The sequence below is a fragment of the Copadichromis virginalis genome, linkage group LG7, assembly GCF_057382275.1.
Source record: "Copadichromis virginalis isolate Kocher_CV1m ecotype Utaka linkage group LG7, C_Virginalis_male_GT1.1, whole genome shotgun sequence".
NCBI classification, from domain to species: Eukaryota; Metazoa; Chordata; class Actinopteri; order Cichliformes; family Cichlidae; genus Copadichromis; species Copadichromis virginalis.
In genome coordinates, this window is record NC_140624.1 from 16,199,961 (window position 1) to 16,221,156 (window position 21,196).

Consider the following 21,196-nt stretch of genomic DNA (forward strand, 5'->3'; position numbering starts at 1 on the left):
GAAAACAATGTTTTGCTGTCAGATTGACTTTGCGATTCTAAATTTTTACCATAAAAGGAAATAAAGAAAGGAGGAAATACAAGTCATTTATCTGATGTAGAAAGGAAGTCTTTAGCGGAACCCTGACCGCTGCAGTAGCAGCCGGGGAATTATTTCTTGGTTGCACTGATGGTGTTCCGGGTAAATGTAGACTGAAAACAAAGGCTTGTAAAAGCAGCAAACAGCTCGGAGCTCAGAGACTTGCTCGCGGATTGTCTTTACTTTGTGATGGACAATGATGTCTTTTATCGGGAGCTGCCAAAAGTGGTAAGTCAACCGCCTAACGTGAATAACAGAGGCTTATAAAGTGAGTAATTTGAAGGTTTATAGAGAGTAAGGGCGGTTAATGTATAGAGGAGCTTAACGTGTAAGCTAACTAAATGCTAACGTCAGCGTTTTGATTGTTACCAGGAGCTTCACGCTCACCTCAATGGTTCTGTCAGCGCGCAAACCATCGAGAAGCTCATCAGCCGAAAGCCACATCTCAACATTGAACACAGCATGACGGCCATTGGCAAAGGACAGCGGAGGACTCTGGATGAGTGCGTCTGTAATTCATTGACAATTTCATATGAAACCCAGCAGGGTTTAAACCCTACTTTATATTTGATAGAAAAGAAAAGAAACGACAAGAAAAAGCACGTGTTGAGCTAAATTTAAGTGGACAGAATGAGCTGTCTGGGAGACGTTGATAAACGGGTTAAGATTAAAACACTATGTCTTTGGGTCTCTGCAGGTGCTTTGAAGTCTTCAGGGTCATCCACAAGTTGGTGGACACTGAGGAGGATATCCTGATGGTAAGGCCTGACTCAAAACAGTGTCGTGCTTCTTTTAGTCAAAGTGTTTCTAAGGATATTTATAAGTAATTGATGTTTTTGTTTTCCTGCCAGGTGGCTACAGATGTTATCAAAGAGTTTGCAGCTGATGGTGTCAAATATTTAGAGTTAAGAAGCACACCACGTGAAGAGAGAGATACAGGTGAATGACAGGCGAAGGTGAATGACACAGTACAGGGAGCAGTGAGTTCTCCTGTATATACCTATGATTGTAGAGGCAAGAAGACTAATGATTTGGTTATTAAATTCAATAATTAATTCATTTGAATTATTCAAAGTGTAGTATAACAGTCATTGTCTTATTTTCAGTACTGATAAAACTAAAGAAATTATATTCAATCCTAGGGGTATATGTGCATAGGAACCAGTTGTAATTGATGGTTGCACAATACAACAGGCTAATACATATAAGTATTTGGGCATCTGTATGGAGAAATTCTTTAAATGGGAAGAACATTTTGACTTCTTGAAAAATTAGCCAGACTGTTTGGGAGTGACTTCCAGGGTTCGTATGGGTAATGGATATTACCTGTCCACAGATTCATGGTGACGTAACTGCTCTTTTAACTGTTTGGTGTCTTTGCTTTGTTATAGGTTTGTAGAAATGGTTTATATGAGATTTTAGCTGAGATTGAGAGGTTTCTGTGGACACTCCTCATTTCAGCACTTGTATTTCTGACCTTGTGTTATAACCGATTAAACGTGATCTCCTCCCTTTTGCCCCCATTTTTGTGGGAGTGGGTGCTTAACTAGTTAAAAAAAAAATCTGTCTCCTATTTTTTTTGTGTCACATAGTAAAGAAGCATCAATATCTGATGAGAATACTTAGTAATTTGGCCTTGCTGTGTATTAATGTGGTGTTTGGTGCAGTTTCTTGTTTTGTGGGGTTGTTGTTGTTTTTTTCCAATTGGAGATGAATATCTTTAACAAGTTGATTTGTTCACATTTGCAAATCTTAATTTTTAAGAGAAATGTGTTTTTTGAGTTTGTACACTATATGCATATTGCACCATTTCCTTTTTCAGTATTTGTCTGTGGTGACAAAAGGGGAACAAAGGACATTTAAGTCAACCTAAAATGATTTGTTTTAATTTTTACATGGCCTTACTGAGGTGAAACATGCATTCTTTTTTTTTGGTAATGGGCTGGAAAAGATTGAAAATGGACTTTGAAAGTGCTTAAAAAGTGCTTGATTTTGACCCTGAAAAATGTGTATGAGCCCTGGACTTCTACAATCATGTGCACTTTTTATAATATAGTGCTTGAAAATTCCAGGTGAATAGGAAAAACAGATAATCTATTTACTGTTATTAATTTGCTAATGATATTACTTTTTGTGATGAAGTTGAGCGCATTTTCAACCTTCTGAGAAGCGTTTCTCTCTGGGACATAGCTACATGTAGAGAATCGCTTAAGAATTGCTCCATTTGTTTTTTTTGTAATGCCACTGTGAGTTCGGGAATGCAGAATTTCTAAAAGTTCAACATCAAATTCTGAGAAGTTCACTGAAACAAACCAGATGAATAGTTTAGGAAAACAAAAAACAGTACAAAAACTGGACCCCCCCCCCCCCCCCGAAAACAAACAAACAAAAAACAAGGCAGTGCTGTCAACACAAAGGTACAATAGGCAGAAAACTAATCTAAAGTGCTGAGTTCAGACAGTTCTGATTGGGACCATCCCAGAAACACTAACCTGGGTTTGCTGTTAAGGCATGACTGAGCTGAATCCAGCAATCTCGGAAGAAATATAGTGAGTGTTCTGAATTTAAAAAAGTGTTACTTAAAATATATTTTACTCAACTAATACAGTGGGGCAAAAAAGTATTTAGTCAGCCACCGATTGTGCAAGTTCCCCCACTTAAAATGATGACAGAGGTCAGTAATTTGCACCAGAGGTACACTTCAACTGTGAGAGACAGAATGTGAAAAAAAAATCCATGAATTCACATGGTAGGATTTGTAAAGAATTTATTCGTAAATTAGGGTGGAAAATAAGTATTTGGTCACCTCAAACATGGAAAATCTCTGGCTCTCACAGACCTGTAACGTCTTCTGTAAGAAGCTTTTCTGTCCCCCACTCGTTACCTGTATGAATGGCACCTGTTTGAACTCATCATCTGTATAAAAGACACCTGTCCACAGCCTCAAACAGTCAGACTCCAAACTCCGCCATGGCCAAGACCAAAGAGCTTTCGAAGGACACCAGGAAAAGTATTGTAGACCTGCACCAGACTGGGAAGAGTGAATCTACAATAGGCAAGCAGCTTGGTGTGAAAAAATCAACTGTGGGAGCAATCATCAGAAAATGGAAGACCTACAAGACCACTGATAATCTCCCTCGATCTGGGGCTCCACGCAAGATCTCATCCCGTGGGGTCAAAATGATCATGAGAACGGTGAGCAAAGATCCCAGAACCACACGGGGGGACCTGGTGAATGACCTGCAGAGAGCTGGGACCAAAGTAACAAAGGTCACCATCAGTAACACACTACAACGGCAGGGAATCAAATCCCGCAGTGCCAGACGTGTTCCGCTGCTGAAGCCAGTGCATGTCCAGGCCCGTCTGAAGTTTGCCAGAGAGCACATGGATGATACAGCAGAGGATTGGGAGAATGTCATGTGGTCAGATGAAACCAAAGTAGAACTTTTTGGTATAAACTCAACTCGTCGTGTTTAGAGGACGAAGAATACTGAGTTGCATCCCAAGAACACCATACCTACTGTGAAGCATGGGGGTGGAAACATCATGCTATGGGGCTGTTTTTCTGCCAAGGGGACAGGACGACTGATCCGTGTTAAGGACAGAATGAATGGGGCCATGTATCGTGAGATTTTGAGCCAAAACCTCCTTCCATCAGTGAGAACTTTGAAGATGAAACGAGGCTGGGTCTTCCAACATGACAATGATCCAAAACACACTGCCCGGGCAACAAAGGAGTGGCTCCATAAGAAGCATTTGAAAGTCCTGGAGTGGCCTAGCCAGTCTCCAGACCTCAACCCCATAGAAAATCTGTGGCGGGAGTTGAAAGTCCGTGTTGCTCGGCGACAGCCCCAAAACATCACTGCTCTCGAGAAGATCTGCATGGAGGAATGGGCCAAAATACCAGCTACTGTGTGTGCAAACCTGGTAAAGACCTATAGTAAACGTTTGACCTCTGTTATTGCCAACAAAGGTTATGTTACAAAGTATTGAGTTGTATTTTTGTTATTGACCAAATACTTATTTTCCACCCTAATTTACGAATAAATTCTTTACAAATCCTACCATGTGGATTCATGGATTTTTTTTTTCACATTCTGTCTCTCACAGTTGAAGTGTACCTCTGGTGCAAATTACTGACCTCTGTCATCATTTTAAGTGGGGGAACTTGCACAATCGGTGGCTGACTAAATACTTTTTTGCCCCACTGTATATAACTGAAAAATAGTAATAATGAAAAAAAATGCAATTAAGTCCATAGGTTTTTGGAAAATAACACAAATTCTGTAAATGTGCTTCTGTACACCACCGCCTTCTCATATTGAGCGATTCAGTGAACTGAATGAGTGCGAGTTCAGCACTTCACCTCCAGATCTTTTGTTTGCTTTTTTGTATTGGGGGTTTTTGCAGTGGAAGAGCGAGGGAACAAACTGAACATGAAATTACTTGGGATTTCTTTCACCATGCACTGATTTGGTATGTTTGTGTTCGTAGGACTGACAAAGAAGACTTACATTGAAACGGTCATCAAAGCCATCCAGAAGTGTAAGGAGGAGGGAGCGGACATTGATGTCAGGTAGGTTTACCCAGCTGTGTGCAAGTCCACACATTTGTCTTATGAGTTGTGGCTGTGTCACTGACCACATGATTCTCAATATTATTTATCTTGAAGGTTTCTGGTAGCCATTGACCGCAGGAATGGGACTGAAGTTGCCTTGGAGACGGTGAATTTGGCTGAGGAGTTCATGCTGTCATCTGATGGTTTAGTGGTGGGAGTTGACCTCAGTGGAGATCCAACGGTTTGTCAGACAGTTTGGTACTATGGTGGCTTTGTACTAATAGCTACAGATCCAGTTACTCTGTATTTTACTGGCATTGTTTGGGTCTATTTGACCCATAATAGGAATGGTCACCGTCTAGTTTTGTGATGAAATATGTCTATTCTGGTGGGAGTGGACTTTTCCAGGGTGACAAAGAAAAGTTGTTAAACTGGTCATCTCAAATAACTTCTGCAGAGCACAAGAGTTTAATTTTTGAAAATGATGTAAACTGTATGTCCTTAAATCTCATCCTTAATTTCCCATTTTTATTCTTGGACTCTACTAGAGAAGCTTTGCATGATTCACAGTTTTAAAGTAATCCTTATTTATCTTAAACTGGGCCTTGATGAAGCTCCTCAATTCACCCTTTATCTGAAACAAACCATTTTAAATAATCTTGCTTCAAGGCCAGTATTGCTTTTACCAGACTTTCTTCCAATTGGCAGCTTCTTGCAAACTGAAGGTGTTAATACTGAGCTTTTGGCTCACAGGGATTAATTGCACATATGCTGATCTCATTATTAAAAACTTTTAAAACATGTTAAACACCAGAAACCACGCTGTAGCAGTATTTGTATGAAAGAAAATAAGAGGTAGCTTGTTAAATTGACTTTAAATTATGTTGGGAAACTGTATTGTAATGCTATTTATTAGTAGGACCACGTCTCATTATTTCACATGATAATGTAGCTTTCATTTTAAGGTGGGCCATGGCAAAGATCTGCTTCCTGCCCTACAGAAGGCCAAAAACTCTGGACTGAAGTTGTCACTGCACCTCTCAGAAGTATGAATAGCACACTTAAAAAATAGAGAGAGATAGACAGAGAGAGATAATTTGACTGTAGTAATATTTTACGTAAGAGTGATGTCATCAAATATTGTTGCAGATTCCATCACAGCTGGATGAATCAGATTTGCTGTTGAGTCTTCCTCCTGACAGAATCGGTCATGGCACCTTCTTACATCCTGAAGTCGGTGGATCTCAAAGCCTCGTTAACAAAGTGGTTCAGAAAAAGATACCAATAGGTGACGCAGCATCCACGCTAAGATGTTTTCATTTTAAAATGTGTGAACTTTTAATCAAATTTATGCCTCACATGCACTGTTCCTGTGCTGCAGGATCACAGTGACTGAGGCATTTCGCTACCGATGCAGTTTCACTCTGAAAAGCCAAAATTGAAAGTTTGAGGGGTGAAAATAAGCGATGCAGACACATCCACATCTGTCGGTCCACATCTTATCAGTGATACTGACAAAATAAAAATATAGCAAGTATGTTGTATTGACAACATATAGGGAATACTACGAGGATTCTAAATATCACATTATAGTCTGAATCCAAATATCATGTCACACTTGACCTCTGACCTCATGTTTATGTTTCACCCTTTCAAGTTATTCATGTTCAGTTATTTACAAATCAATACATATCATTCATTATCTGCTCCTGTGTGTGTAATCAAAGTGAACATCTGTCATGCTTTGCTTATCTGATCTTTACTGCACTACCAACTTAAAGAAAACAAAGTGAATATTAACAACACAATACTCAGTAGTTAAAAGTAAATTGTCCTGATAGTGAGCTGCGTTATGGTGGAGGTTTGAGCTCGCAGTGCGTCTTTTTTGACGTACGAGCAGAACTTTTAATGTTGATTTTTTTTTCTCCTCTGTAGAGCTGTGCCTGACATCAAATGTGAAAGGCAACACTGTGCCGTGTTACTCCAAACATCATTTCAAGTACTGGTACGAGCTGGGACACCCAACTGTAATTTGCGTAAGTTTCCACTGTATACTTCTTTTTAATGTTTTTGTTTTTTAACCTCATTAGGCTAAATTCTTGCATAGTCTTTATCTTACACCGAGCCTTCAGCAACAGCTGAATTAGTTTTAGCTCGTCTCCTTTTTAAGCCATCTTTTATTCTGATTGGCTGCTCCTCTCAAACACAGGGTTTAGAAAGCAGGTGGGTGGAGCTTCTGTGGGAGCCAAGTTGGGGGGAAAAAACTGAACCGTACTTTTCAGAGCAGTCTGAAGTCTGAGCTTAGAGGCGTTGCCTGCACATTATTTTTGCCATGTTTAATATAACCAGCCACCTTTATCACAGTGTATACACATAACAGGAAAGAAGGAAACACACAGGTCCTATTTGAATTAGGGCTGTGGAGGCTTTAAAATATTGGCATACAAGTAACATACTGATGCTGAAGTTATTACCATTTCTTTTTTTACCGTCTTTAGACAACCACAAAACGGTGGGGCACAGCATTAACATCCTGTCACAGGTGTGGGTAGATGTAGTTTTTCTTTTAGATTAACACAGAAATAACTTTCTACTTGAACAAAAATAGATCAGAGACCTGTGAGAGGAAAGGGGGGAAAAAAAAGAAAAAAAAATCACACCTGAACAATGTTCCTTTTTTTACATTACAGACCGACGATAAAGGAGTCTTCTGTACGGACTTGTCTCAGGAATATCAGCTGGCAGCTTCCACATTCGGTCTCAGTCATGAAGCCGTGTGGAAGCTCTCTCAGCAGGCCATAGACTGCATCTTCGGACCAGAGATTGTGAAGCAGCAGCTTCAAGAGAAGTGGAATGACTTACATCCTCAGCTTTTCAAGTGATCGGTTCATCGGAGCCAAAAGCCAACTACATACCTCAAGTTTTAATTTTTTTTTTTTAAAGCAACAATTTAACAAGGATTTACAGAAACCCTTACATTAAATCTAAAAATACTGTAAAATGGTTTATGTAAGTGGAAAGTAAATCATAACTTTTTATTTAATCAGGCTGAAGTGTGATGCTTTGTTCTGTTGACAGTATCTGTGCAGTGTTACACAGTCGAGAGGAGCAAAATTGTTCTTACAGCAACTGACAGCATACAAAGAGCAGAATTTAACACAAAACAATAAAAATAGACTATGCAGTCTTACAGTTACACTCATAGGCTTACAATTCAGTCCAAGATATCCCAAATTCTCCAGATCACACATGTAGTCTTGTCAATACTGTGTCCACTTCACTCTCACGCCTTCTTTCCAAATTTTCCATGCTTGTTCTTCTTGAATTTTCCGTGTTGCGTTTCCTTCTTTTTTAATTTTCCGTGTTGGGGAGCTCCATTGCTCGCTATGGGGGTTCCTCCTTCCCATTTCCTCTTCTTGTCACTGTTGGAAGCAGGTCTTCATTACAAACAAGCTTTTCCAACAACTGAACACTAGATTTCTCACCAAACATTGTAAGTAACACTCTACCTTTTTATGCTGACGATAGCTGTGCTCCCTGCTTTCTTCAGCACCTGGTCCCACTCCTCGTCGTCCCCACGAATTTTGTACCTCAAAAAAACAAAAAGACAGCTAGAGTAAATACTGGTCTAAAAAAAATGCAATGGCCAAGGCTGCCCTTCAAACCCGATACTCACTGTTCCAGGTCCATTTCCTTTACTTTTTCCACATCTTGTTTGTGTCTCTCCTCAAACTCCTTTGCTGCTTCATTCTGTGAACAGAGAGGGGAAAATTCCTTCTTTACTTGTATCTATAAAATGTAGGTGTGACACTTCTGAAACCGAGACCAAAGTTGACATAAACACTGTGGGGGTTTTGTGGTTCCATCTTTGTGTTTTGTAATACAGAGAAACAGCTTTACAGGCACAGCAACCCCATCCACCTGCTCTTCAAACTTTCAGCCAATCAGAAGTGAGCTGCCATACGGAGGAGGAAGGGCGCTAAAGCTGCAGAGCATGCAAAGCTGCTTCTGGAAGAGTCCATGAATAAAAACGTGAAGCCATAAATGAGCATAAAAGGCCAACGAGAACTGAAAGCTAATTAGAAATGCATCAGAATAACGAGTTCACTCTCAGTTCATGATCAGGTCGTGTTTACGGCTGTGGTTTAGGGAAAAAAAAAAAAACAATTTAACTTTTTTCTTTTTCGTTTCTCTTCGAGTAAATGAAAAGATAAAAGATTGTGGCAAAAACTGTTGCCGGAAATTTGAAACATGACGTGAACTCTGGATGTGGCGAGTCATTAAACCCTTAAACAAAAGCATAAAATTAAGGAGGAACTTTCTGCTGCTTCCTTATGATGGATTAGCACCAACTTATGACCCCTGAAGCTGGATTAGTCTCTCCTGCTGAGATTTTTGCTCTACAAGGGCCTGATATCCACTTACGAGGACATTATACTGCTACGCTGGGGCGACCGTGGCTCAGGGGGTTGGGAATCGCATCTGTAACCGGAAGGTCGCTGGTTCGATCCCTGGGCTCTCTGTCCTGGTCGTTGTGTCCTTGGGCAAGACACTTTACCCTACTTGCCTACTGGTGTTGGCCAGAGGGGCCGATGGCGCGATATGGCAGCCTCGCTTCTGTCAGTCTGCCCCAGGGCAGCTGTGGCTACAACTGTAACTGCCTCCACCGGTGTATGAATGTGAGAGTGAATGAATAGTGGTATTGTAAAGCGCTTTGGGTGCCTTGAAAAGCGCTATATAAATCCAATCCATTATTACTGTTCTATCAGAATTTTAAACAAATATCCTCCTATGTGGCTCTTATTTTTCATAAAAACAAAAATAAGGTAAAAAAATAAATAAATCTGGTAATTCTTTGTTTTTACATTCATGGGCCCCAATATGCCCAAATATCAAAGAGAAATTAAAAATGCATGCTGTGGAAGAGTTCGGGTCTTAGGAGGTTAATGGTAATAACCTGTAAATTATTCCAGCATTAGCTAATCATCAGAAATAATTTAGCACAAATACCAGATCTTCACTGAGGCTTCTGACAGTTGGCTCCATTGCAACTTCTTTAGTGGCTGCCATCTGTGCTTCAACTGCTTTTTCTTGGATGCCGGTGAAGATCTAATGCAGTAATAATGAAAAGATATGATGTTACAGCCTTACTGCAGCTGCTTTAATTAACAGTGAGTTGTACATCATCCACAAGTGAGGTTTTTCTGTATGACTTAATTATTGGCAACTCACTTGCACAAATTTACGGATGACGCGGTTGAAGAGGCCCATGAGCTGTGAGCTTGGAAGCTCAATTTCCTTTTCCAGCTGATCCACAGACTTATGCTGCAGTCCGATTCCCAGCAGCAAAGCCTAGAGCACAGCGGACATCAGCCAGTTAACGTCTTAAACAGAGGAATCAGCTGCATTGGAAGGATACCCGTCATATAAAATGTTGATGGAAACGTACACACTGCGCTGCTGAGAGAGACATATCACCGAGCTGCTTGAGGAAGAACACGCGTGCCACCGTTGGCACCAGGTCCATAATGAGGTGGTAATCCACCATGCTCCTCGAATACAGCTCCAGACGTTTGAGGTCATAAGGGCTGAAGTGAGCCACCAGCTCTGAGCTGCTGAGAACTGTTATGATGAGAGACAAGTCAGACTGGGGTGAGGTCTACGCTGGAGAAATCAGATCAGGGTGTTTTAAACAGAGGACTCTTACTGCAGGTATTCTCCTTGGACTTCTTATTCTGCAAAATGCTCAGTGCTAGACTTGGATGAAAGTTGCTGAACTGGTATGAGAGCAGAGACAGGAAGCGCCGACGAAAATCTGAGGAAGGGGAAGAAGAATTGTTCTAAAGGAGCCTGACAAGCTTGAGCACACCAGTTCTCCTCAGGCAGTGTAAGCATGTTCACCTTTCGAGAAGGCAGAAAGCCACTGGCTCTGCTCCGGGGTTTCATCTGTATTTAGCTCCTTCAGCATCACGCAGGAGTGCTCCCCTGTAAGGTCATTCTACATACAACCGCACATGAAAAAATAATTACAGCAGTGCAAAAAAACAAAAAACAACAACAAAAAGAAACATGAAAAAGTGACTGAATGGTACTTACTGGGGTTTGTCTCAAGTAAACTGGAATATATCCTGCCTTCTTCCAGAACCTGTTGTGGTTGAAAACAGATTCATTTTTATACACTTCCAAAAGATTCATCCCCTTCACTTCATGTTAAGCCAACTCACTTAAGCAGTTGTGCAGTAAGGCCATAGGAAACGCCTAAGTAGTCCAGTTTCTCTGCCCTCCTCTCACTCAGCTTCAGCAGAAGAGGAGGGAGCTCCTTGCGTGGAGTGATCACCTCTTCCAGCAGACTCACAGCCTGCACAACAAACCGTAGCGAGGTTCACTCCGGTTACACTTCAAGTGCGCAAATAATGTCTAGCAGATGTTGCTGAAAACACCGGTGTCTTACCTCACTGCTGACAGAGGTGATTTCATTGTGGTTTGATTGTGTGCTCTCATCCATCGTGGGAAACTTGCCCTCGTAGTACATCTGCAGCAGCTGGAGAGCTCTGGAGCCGTAGCCCATCTGGTGCACAGGTCGATTATTCAAATTAACTGTGTTACTACGCCAGCAAAAGCTCCGGGAACTTTCATTTCCCAAATTTCACTAACTTCCTGAGGGCAAGCATTCCTCTGTCATGTGGAGATTTCTTTTGTTTACACAGTAAGGCCAAAGCCAAAACCCCCCCCCAAAAAACCCCCAATAAACGGCTTTTCCCTCTGAATCACGTCATTCATGCGCTGACAGGTTAAAAAAACAATGCTGCAACCAAGCACTGAAGTCTGTACTCACCTAAGGGGTGTAATATTATCTCCCCCAAACTTAATTTAGATGCATGGTCTAGTGGACAGCTATTTCTTTATTTTTATTTGTTTTTTTGTTTTTAACTACCGTACTAAAACCTTTTCAGGGAGCTAAAAGATTCTTTCAGGACATTGTTTGTCTGATTTTCCTGTGCAGAGAAGACCCTCTGAGATTAAGCTAATAGGTCAGCTGCATCTACACATGAGACAAAAACAAAAAAAAACCCAAAACATAGGGACCAGGTTACATCTTTCTCAGTCTCTTCTATCATAGTCCCCAGGCACTCCTGCATCACCTCATCTGTCAACCTGTCCGAGCAGTTCCAGGTCTGTTTTGCCTAAATTAATGCCGCTGCCATTTGTTATTTTATAGTGTGGCACTTCTCTCGCAGAAATCTCTCTGGACACGTAAGCGATGTAACAGGCACCACCCCACAGATCAATTTCTAACATGTATTCTTCATCACATCATCTCTTTTTATTTATTCTGCTGTTCTTCACATAACTGCTGATGGGTTTCAGGGTTTTTAAAAATTGTATTTTTGGCTGTTATTATCTTCTCTGAGTTTAACCTAGGAGTAATTCAGGGCCGCTCAGAAGTACCCCAGAATAGGCGCTTCTTTCTTTCCAAAAACAGAGTTTGCTTCATGCTTTAGTGGACTGCACATGAAGCTTTGGGCCACCCAAAACAAAACAAAACAAAAAAATGCTTAATAGTTCCTGCAGACAAAAATGCCCTTTAGGAAATTCCTCACCACTCTTACTCCCTGAGGAAAGCAACTGCAGCGGAAATATTTCAGTACAGTGTATATCAAGAAAAACATGGCAGATTCTTACTCCTTGGTAGTCTGGATTAACAGCAATGCGCACCACTCTACCTCCTGAGAGGGTGCCAAACTCCGGGTCTTGAAACTGTGACAAGAGTAGAGGATTCAGTATTAGTTTAAAAATGTCTTCACTGGACTGTAAAAGAATGAGCTGTAGTGGTTTTGTTGAAGGTTTTGTACCTGCTCTGAGACAGTCCAGGGAATGAGGTCGCCTGAGGCCTTCTTCCCTCTGGACAGGCCGTTGAGGATGGACTGTCTTGATATTTCCCCCTCCAGACATACCTGGGGGGCACGAGGGTGCAAATGCATGTTTGAGTGGAATCAAAAAGGTCGCCTATCAGTGATGTTCATAGAGCTCATGCATGCTAGTGACAATAAATCACTATTTAAAAAAAAAAAACCCTAAGCCAGGGATGTCAAAATCATTTTACATCACGGGCCACACAGAGCTCACTGCTGACCTTATTTGGGCCAGAAATGTAAACAACTGTAAGAAGCAAACGTGTAAAATAAATATTAAATTTTATCTATCTATCTATCTATCTATCTATCTATCTATCTCTCTCTCTCAGTAGGAAAAGCTGTAAAAATGTATGAAAATACAATTAGAAGTCCAGATTTCTGTTCTTCACATTTTCCAAAGCCATCCAGTAAGGCCGGACTGGAATCTTTGCGAGGCCGATTCTGGACCCCCAGCCCTCATTGTCTGACACCCCTGCCCTATGGCTGTAGTAGTCCTCCGAGGCCATGTGCAGCGGCAATAATAGGGGCAGTCTCAGTCCCAACTCAAAATAGCTTAACCTAAACCACAATCTATTTCCTAACCTACACAAGAAGTTTTGGTTCATAAAAACCAAAACCAAACCACAAGAAAAAGTGAGTTACATAGAAAAATAAACAGAGTGAAGCAGGACCCAAAATATTATGGAAGCCCGTTTCCGCCACTAAAAAAAAAAAAAAAAAAAGGATCCATAACTCAAAATTTCGAGTTATTATCTCGAAATTTCGACATATTAACTCAAAATTTTGAGAAAAGCAACTCGAAATTTCGAGTTAGCGCTGCCAATCAGTAATCTACGTGAATGACGTCATTTCCATGTTACCCGGAAGCTGAAGCCCTCAGCTACAAATGCTACAGCTAAGCTACCGGTATTACATCCAGTCGTGAATGCACAGATTGCTGAGTGTTTTCAGCCTGGCTTCACAAATGATGAAATCCCTGTGTTATTAGCTGAATCACATGGTGTTACTATCAGCAAACATACTTTAATTTGTTGGGATCCGTTTTTGAGTGCGCGGTCCTGCGCCATATGCTTCCGGGTAACAAGAAAGCGACCACATTCACGTATATTTTTGATTGGCAGAGCTAACTCGAAATTTCGAGAAAAGTAACTCGAAATTTCGAGAAAATAACTCGAAATTTCGAGAAAATAACTCGAAATTTCGAGTTATGGATACTAGCTTTTTTTTTTTTTTAGTGGCGGAAACGGGCTTCCATAAAATATGGACTAAAGGTTCACAGTCTTACTTTATACCAGTGCCACCTGTTTTTTTTAATTCTATGAATCTCGGGCAGCTCGACTTGCGTGAAGTGTTTCCAGATGTGCGTCATGTAGCCGTTTTAACAGATGCATGAAACTATACATTTTTAGACATAAGTTGTAACGGCCGCCGTTTTCTTTGTGAGTATTTATTACACGGCGTGCTGCGGGGAAAAGCCTGTTCTAACGTTTGAGTCTAAGGTTTATTTTTTAGCACCTGGCGGCTCTTTTTTACTTCTCATCCGTAAATAATCTGCTCTTTCACGTGATTCAGTTTATTTTGAAAAGTCTCAACAGGATCTTGAGCTTTATTGTGAAAGGTTTATGTGGAACATAAACAAGCGGACATGCGATGCTGTTACCGTCGTTGTTGCTAACCACAACGCATAAAAACAGGCGCTTGTCCGTCCGTAGTGTGGTTATATTAAATATAAGAGAAAGAGAGAACTTTAAGAAATTAATATAGCCACTACAGTGACCATCAAAACGATGAAAAAATATTGCCGTAAACAGTTTATTTTGCGACACCACGAAACAAACGATAGCGTAAAATGAAACGATAGACGTTTTTATATCGTCATCCGATATATATCGTTATATCGAACAGCCCTATGCCCAGCTATACACTTTTTTAAAATAGAGTCTACACAAATCAATTACAACACCTACATAATGTTTATAGAGATGTTACACACTCTTTACCATTTACAAAGATTTGAGATGCCCATATAAGCAGTTATGAATCTTTTTGCAAATATCGTAATTTTGTTGGTTTGTAATAAATAACTAATAAGTAGAATTTCATTAACTACTCATTTCCCACCCTATGATTTAAAACAGTGGGTCTGTGAGTGTATTACAGTACCTGCACCACAGCAAGGACCTCAGGTAGTGAGTTTTGTGTGGGAGGAACAGGTGGCAGGAGGCAGAAGAGGTGATGAGCCGGAGCGTCAGACAACATCTGCAGGTCATTTGGGGAATTCTGGAGACAAAAATATGAGTCACAAAAATGACAACACTGTGCAGGGCACTGCGCTGCCGTTAGATTTAAGGGTGGGGGGTGGGGGGGGGGGGAATAAATAAATAAATTAAAGTCAAAGGACTGCAATCGACAATCACCTTGTAGTGCGATGCCACATAGAGAGCCATCAACCTCTGCAGGAAAGCTTCAGACGCTTTGTGGTAACAGAACAGTGTGTCTCGGTTCACATAGTATCTGCACAGCATTAGATAAGGACAAATGCAAACTTGCATAGTGAATGTAGGTGATGTGATGTGCACCATAGATTAGAAATCTGGCAATTTTTTTTTTAGTTTCTATTGCACAGAGTTCAATACTGAGATCAAATTCAGTGTTTTAAATAATAACTGTCCACAGCATTTTCTGCAGCCTAACTTTAAATGTTTGATCTATGCACAAAATACCACACTGTGCCTACTTAATGCTCACCCAGCAAAAAAAATAATAATTACACATGTAAATTTGCCTCAGGCGGGATTATTAGGGAAACAAAGGATACAGTTCACATGTTTGTGGAAGCGGGCAGCCGGAAATGAGCCTGGGAATGTTGAGGCAGTCTAGACAGAGCAGCTCATTCAGCCACTTCTCTACAGGGTCTCCCGGAGAGTACCGAATGGACTCGTGCAGAGAAACCTCGTGGAGAGAACGAGCTGCAAACGGAAACGGGTACACAGCAGTGAGTCACACGATACAGATGCACTGAACATAAACACGGTGAGCAACTGAGATCCTCACCTGCTGATAGTCTGGCTGTGTTGGTGGTTCTGTTCTCTGCAGACATGCTCTGCTGACTGTCTGCGCTCTGCTGCCTCAGCTGCTGAATCAGCTTGAGGGAAAGAGAGCGCCCGGTGCCTTCATAGCTGCAGAAATACAAATAATTAGCACGGAAACAGAAATTTGAAAATTCACTGGTTGCACCTTCTTGCGCTCGAGTAGCTCAGGTGTGTGCACTTCTCAACTGGTCTTCAACTAATTCAGCAAAATTTTTGTTTTGATTTTTAAAAAAACAAAAACAAAAAAACCTGAAAATAGTGCCCTGTCTGCTTATTTTAGCCCTTCATTCAATATTCCTACAGCTTAAAGCTGAAATGTATGATTGCATAAACTTATTTACAGCAATAACAACAAGTACTGAAGATAAAGATAGAAGGACATTAAGTCCCAGGATCTCATGCCTGTGCTGCTGGAACTGTGAACATTATGATGGATTTCGCTCCCTTAATTCCAAATATGATCAGTTTTAAACACCGACTGCACAAAAACACACTGTGTGCTGTATAAGTTGCTTGGTTTTGGATTCAGTCATGTTGAAAAGGCTTAGCTCAACAGCCAATTTGCATTTCCTTGTGCCAGTGCAACTGCTCTGAGCATCCCAGCCACAAAACTTGATCTGTGTGATGATCTGAAAGGCAGTGCCTTAAGACTTAAGGTGCAGTGTGCAACATCGCATCACTAGATGTCAGTAGACTGCACATAGCTATGGTGGCACACTTAAACCTAATGTTAGCTGGCCTGATGTTAGCTTATAAGCTGTTATTCTTGTTTAGTTAGGTCATTGTCAGCTGTCAGGAGACGGGAAAGTCGTTTGTCTAATGTGCTGACAGAGGGTAAGTGTGACTAAATTGGGACTAAATAAGCATGTTTATGCACATTTTTGTGTGTTAGAGCCCTGACTTCTGTTCAGGAGTTCCATATTTAAGTGCCTCATTTCTCTCATTGATCATTTTACTCAAAAAAGTCTTCACGGTAATATATTTAATATATTCAAAACTAACCAGCATCTTGTGGTGTATAAATATGACTCAGGTTTTAAACTGACCCGTTGATGGTGGAGGCCATGAAAACCAGATAAGGCCCGAGCAGCTTCTTAACAAGAGGAAGAGGGATTGCTGCGGCCTCGTCGATGACAAGCAGTTCAGCCTGGCCCAGCTTCACTGCATCACCTGGGTGGATATACTGTTGGGCCACAGTAATGGTGCGATCAGATCAGGTGTAAATTTCACTTTTTATTGTAAAAGAAGACACTTTTTTTTTTTATTAGTCTTGTTTACCTGAATTGTCTGCCGATGCTCTTTGAATATGTTCACCCGCACCACTGCTTTATTGAACTCTGGATTCAAAGACTGGATGATTTCATAGTCGAGATGCTCCTGCGAATTAAAATGGGAGTAAGAAGCAGTACGTGCTCACCATGTGCGCATGACATCAGTGGTGCAGAGAAGAGTCAGAACCTACCTGATACTGCAGGGCATCGAAGCCTTTGAAGATGAATTCAAACATAGTGTGAAGGTTGTCCGGGCTCGGCGAAGTTACAAAGATATTAGAGTAGCTTTAAAAAAAAAAAAAAAAAAAAAAAAGTTACAATAACAGGTGACGAGCGAGAAGAATAAAAACAGACAAAGCTGATATTTTAAAATGGCATTGATGAAAGTCATATATACCCAAAAGCCACAGCTCCAGCAACAGCCAGCCCCAAAGCTGCAGACTTGCCTCGACCACGGGCAGCAGTCAGAGCCACAGTGCTCCTCAGTGTCTTCTCTGATATTGCTTCAATAAACTTCAACACCGCCTTTGCCTATAGAAAATATTCAAAATAACAACTGGGACACCTGCACATCTGCTACTTACTGTTTAACTATAACATTGCAGTCAACTTGAATTCAGTTATAGGAGGTGAATGTGTCTGTAGCATTTAAAAGGCCCTGACCTGGTCCATAGTCCTGCATGCATCCACCAATACACCGACTGGCTGAGTGTCCTGAAGGGACTCCTTCAGATCCTTCAGCTCCTGTTCTCGAGGAGGCAACCTGTCCTCCTGAAGGGGAACGAGAGAGCCAGTCAGAATGGAGTCTTTTTTTCTCCCTAAATGTGCACTTATTGGTTTTTCAGAGACTTTCAGCACAGTATCCTAAGCAACAGCAGGAAAAACATTATCATTGCTTCTTCTCAGAGCAGCCAGAAATGCCTGTCCGTAAAACCCTCCAACTCTTTCTCAAAGAGGCCCGACTGGTCTTTATAATGTATGAAACATTTTTAAACTTATTTAAAAAGGGACCGAACGCAGTGCAACCTACATATTGTACAGACAATAGATCCTGGGTCCCTGTTTTATGCAAGTTAATAGTCATAAAATCATAAATCATAAACACACAAAAGCAGAACAACGTCTAAACCATTAATCCTCCCATGTGCAGGATAACCACTATGAAGCTTGCTGTCAGCAAACTATCTGCTGAATAACTAACCGATTAAAAAAACCTTTTATACTATATAATTAAAAAAGGTACCTGAGTTTTTGGCGGAACTGGTTTAATGTTCGCCATGTGGGTGGAAATTGGCAGGATGTTAAGTTGGTCATCAATGACGACACAGTTTTTGCAGGACGCCAAAGATAGAATGAACCTTAAAAAACACAAAAATAAAACCACATTTTTAATATGACGGTTCAATTTTCATTCCTCTGAGCAAATACACTTCAAACTCAATGAACTCTTGGCAAAGCACCTACCTCTCATTAAACCTTCCAACCACATCCTGATGAGCCTCGGTCCTGTATCGAGAGTGCACGTCCTGGAGAAAGAAGAAGGGGTGGGGGGGGGGAAAGTCGTCACAGTGGGTTCCACGTCATCAGAAGAGCAAACCGAATCTAATAATAAATTAAATCCTTACCATAGTCATTGTATACAGCTGTTTCAGAGACTTCATGGTCCTGAGCAGTAGGACCACTATACCGCCACCTTCTACAGTCTCAATAGTTCTTGCTAAGAGGTTAGGAGTGAGAGCTTCAAAGTCCTGTGTGACAAGAGAAACAATAGAAATCAAACACCTGATGCACCTCCCCACCCCACCTGTCCTCAAATGTGATCTGATCAAATGCACTTATGTTCTTGTTTGTAAGGAACAGGAACATAAGTTCATCAACAGAAAAAAACAAAAACAAGGTCAAATTTAAAGAGCATTTAGAAAAATGAACAGGGATGTTTAGAAGATGCTCAAAATGATGCTTAATGTCATGCTGGGCCTCTGTTAACCTCTCAGTTCATCCAGTGTGACAAAGAAGGCACCTAGAAGCCCTTCTGTTTAAACCAACCTTTTTCTGATTGGCTGTACTTTCCAAACAGAACGTTCGAACAGCGGGTGGGTGGAGCTTCATTGTCAGAAACGACCATATTAAGCATATCTAGTCTCACTGACGTTCATTGTACTGATCCATGAGCACACGAAACTGTGTTTAGAGCAATGTGCAGCTTTTGGCTCAGCTAACTTCATTATTTGAAGCTTTGGCCAAGCTTAGTATGAGCAATATGACAAGTAATAGGTAAGGGCAAATAAAGATTGACTTAAAGTTCATTTCAAACCCTGTAACTATTCATTTGCAGGCAGATGTCACACTATTGTACCACAAGCCTAGTGGTTTATTTTACTCTAAAATCTTTTTTAAACCAGAGCAGAGACTCACCTGTAAGACGCACATGCCGTAGGTGTTTCCCAGGATCTTGTGCGTCTCGTTGTAGTAACAGTAACGGATGTTGGTTGCGGCAACAAAGAGTTCAAATGGGTCGTCCTGATTCAGGTTCAACGTGCCAGTTTTAATCTTCTTCTGCAGCTGTTTCATGCGCTTCTTTCTATTGCTGTTTCGCGAATGAGATGATGATGAGAAACACTTTTTTTAAATCCCAGATTTGGGGAACTCTTTAAATATTTGACAGATTACACCCTCTCTCCTGTGAGCTCACACACACCTGCTGAATCCCAGGTCTTTTTTATAGCACCAGAGCACCGAGGGTCGAGCTCTCACAGCAGCTTTAGACAGCATGTGATGTAGGATGACAACCTGGACAACAGAGAGGGGCAACTGTGTTTTAATGCTCAGTTACACACATGTAAATTCACAACCCTGCAGGTAAAATAAGCTCACTGCTCCTAATGCAAGCTAATGTGTCTTGAATGCGCGGGGAGTGATGGGATTACCTGATCTCTGCCACGATCCCCCACCACAACAAACAAGGTCCTGTGCTGCAAAGCGACCCCATTCTCTATCTGGACCCGGATCCGGTTGTCTACCTTCTTACGGACGGTTGCCATCGTCTATTTGCTCCTGAGAGAGAGAATAACTGTCCGATAGCAAAATCACACAGAAGCAGATACTAGTTAAACAGTGTGACAAAAGCGGTGGAGCCAGAGCCGCAAAGAGCTGACAACAGAAACAGGAGAAAGAACTCAGTGGAGCTAACTTACAGCTAAAACAAAAATATTTAAGGATCAAACTAGCAAAACACACGAAACACTGTAGGATGGACCCGTTTCCGGTTACCTGATATTACAGATGAACTGTCAGGCCTTTAGCTTTTGTAAAAACACAGCAAGTTGCACGCTAAGCTTACACGCCAGCCATCACGCTGTTGATAAATTCACGTGGAGACTGCGCTTCATGGAGGACCCCTGCATGACGTCAGAATTGTGCGACTTTCTTTGAAAAGTTTCCTGTGTTGAGCGTACATTTACAACTGGAGCAAGTTCAACGAAGTGTGTGTGTGGGGGGTAAATCACTGCCCCCACACATTTTAGTCTATTCTGAAAGCAATGGTAAAGACAAGGATATTGGATATTTTCTATTTACTTGTTAATTTTTCTTTAATTTTTGCTCTTTTTTTTTTAAACCTAGAATAATTAATTTCCGTTACCCTGTCATTTATTTTTTTTAGCGAAATGCTTTGTGTTATACTTAAAAAGACAAATACATGTAAGTTAAATAAAAACGAAACGATGGCCTCTTATATTTTCTATTGAATAGCCTCGGCTTCTAGTAATAATTTTGGTTAAATCTCTACATGTACTTGCAAGTGAGGCTTTGTTTTTGTTTTTGACCTATTTATTGAATACGCAAACGAAAGCATATCATACGGGGAGAGAATCAGTTGAACTAAAAATAAATTAAAAAATTTAAATGAAAGACTTATCTACAACTGTTATAACACGTTAAAGTAAAGTGTTTGGGGACTTTTTCCTTTCAATAGTTTGAGAAAATATTTGACTGACGGCTATCACACAGCGCCTTTTTTCCAAGTCTATTACAAAGTCACTAATTGAATTCAGTGTGGACAAAACGGGTATTTGTTCTTGTTTCTAATGTCTCTGTAAAGCACTTTGAATCACCTTGTTGTTGAATTGTGCTATACAAATAAACTTGCCTTGCCTTGCCTTTAAAATAGCTTGGAGAGACATTACAGCAGCAATTTATAGTGTAAAATTAGTTTTGCTTTGTCCCGTGTCAGGACGGCACTACAGTGTGTCTACTCTCTGGCCACAGGGTGATGCTGCATCC

The 21,196-nt window shown here is 40.9% G+C and overlaps 2 protein-coding genes across 3 annotated transcripts; one reads left to right on the top strand and one right to left on the bottom strand.

The window, feature by feature from the left end:
* The first annotated feature begins 144 nt into the window (after positions 1–144).
* mapda (N6-Methyl-AMP deaminase) lies at positions 145–7,679 on the top strand. Its single transcript, XM_085462162.1, has 10 exons — positions 145–306; positions 451–581; positions 776–836; positions 930–1,017; positions 4,573–4,654; positions 4,751–4,877; positions 5,602–5,682; positions 5,786–5,924; positions 6,572–6,672; positions 7,327–7,679. Exons 1-10 carry the CDS (start codon positions 268–270, stop codon positions 7,516–7,518), a joined length of 1,041 nt encoding a protein of 346 aa, XP_085318288.1. The 5' UTR covers positions 145–267; the 3' UTR covers positions 7,519–7,679.
* nat10 (N-acetyltransferase 10) lies at positions 7,651–20,323 on the bottom strand. Of its 2 annotated transcripts, none has more exons than XM_085462161.1 (29): positions 20,186–20,323; positions 19,843–19,969; positions 19,614–19,705; positions 19,331–19,502; positions 18,541–18,663; positions 18,380–18,441; positions 18,159–18,273; positions 17,579–17,686; positions 17,313–17,446; positions 17,107–17,200; positions 16,923–17,021; positions 16,691–16,827; positions 15,607–15,731; positions 15,371–15,521; positions 14,970–15,066; positions 14,716–14,832; positions 12,490–12,591; positions 12,320–12,394; positions 11,088–11,204; positions 10,861–10,994; positions 10,733–10,781; positions 10,538–10,634; positions 10,344–10,451; positions 10,086–10,258; positions 9,869–9,988; positions 9,647–9,745; positions 8,313–8,386; positions 8,146–8,226; positions 7,651–8,058 (listed from the first exon to the last, which is right to left on the bottom strand). In XM_085462161.1, exons 2-29 carry the CDS (start codon positions 19,954–19,956, stop codon positions 7,920–7,922), a joined length of 3,108 nt encoding a protein of 1,035 aa, XP_085318287.1. In that variant the 5' UTR covers positions 19,957–19,969; positions 20,186–20,323; the 3' UTR covers positions 7,651–7,919. The 2 variants fall into 2 exon arrangements, with proteins under 2 accessions (XP_085318287.1, XP_085318286.1); XM_085462160.1 differs by having other exon boundaries at positions 19,843–19,985.
* Between the last annotated feature and the right edge of the window lie 873 nt (positions 20,324–21,196).

Bases quoted from the DNA above. Each gene is read 5' to 3' on its own strand.
- mapda (XM_085462162.1), top strand. From the start codon at position 268: ATGGACAATGATGTCTTTTATCGGGAGCTGCCAAAAGTG. The intron at 307-450 runs GTAAGTCAACCG...GATTGTTACCAG, and splicing joins ATCGGGAGCTGCCAAAAGTG to GAGCTTCACGCTCACCTCAA. The intron at 582-775 runs GTGCGTCTGTAA...GGGTCTCTGCAG, and splicing joins CAGCGGAGGACTCTGGATGA to GTGCTTTGAAGTCTTCAGGG.
- nat10 (XM_085462161.1), bottom strand. From the start codon at position 19,956: ATGGCAACCGTCCGTAAGAAGGTAGACAACCGGATCCGGGTCCAGATA. The intron at 19,706-19,842 runs GTAATCCCATCA...TCTGTTGTCCAG, and splicing joins GGGATCGTGGCAGAGATCAG to GTTGTCATCCTACATCACAT. The intron at 18,442-18,540 runs GTAAGGATTTAA...TTCTTTCTCCAG, and splicing joins AGCTGTATACAATGACTATG to GACGTGCACTCTCGATACAG.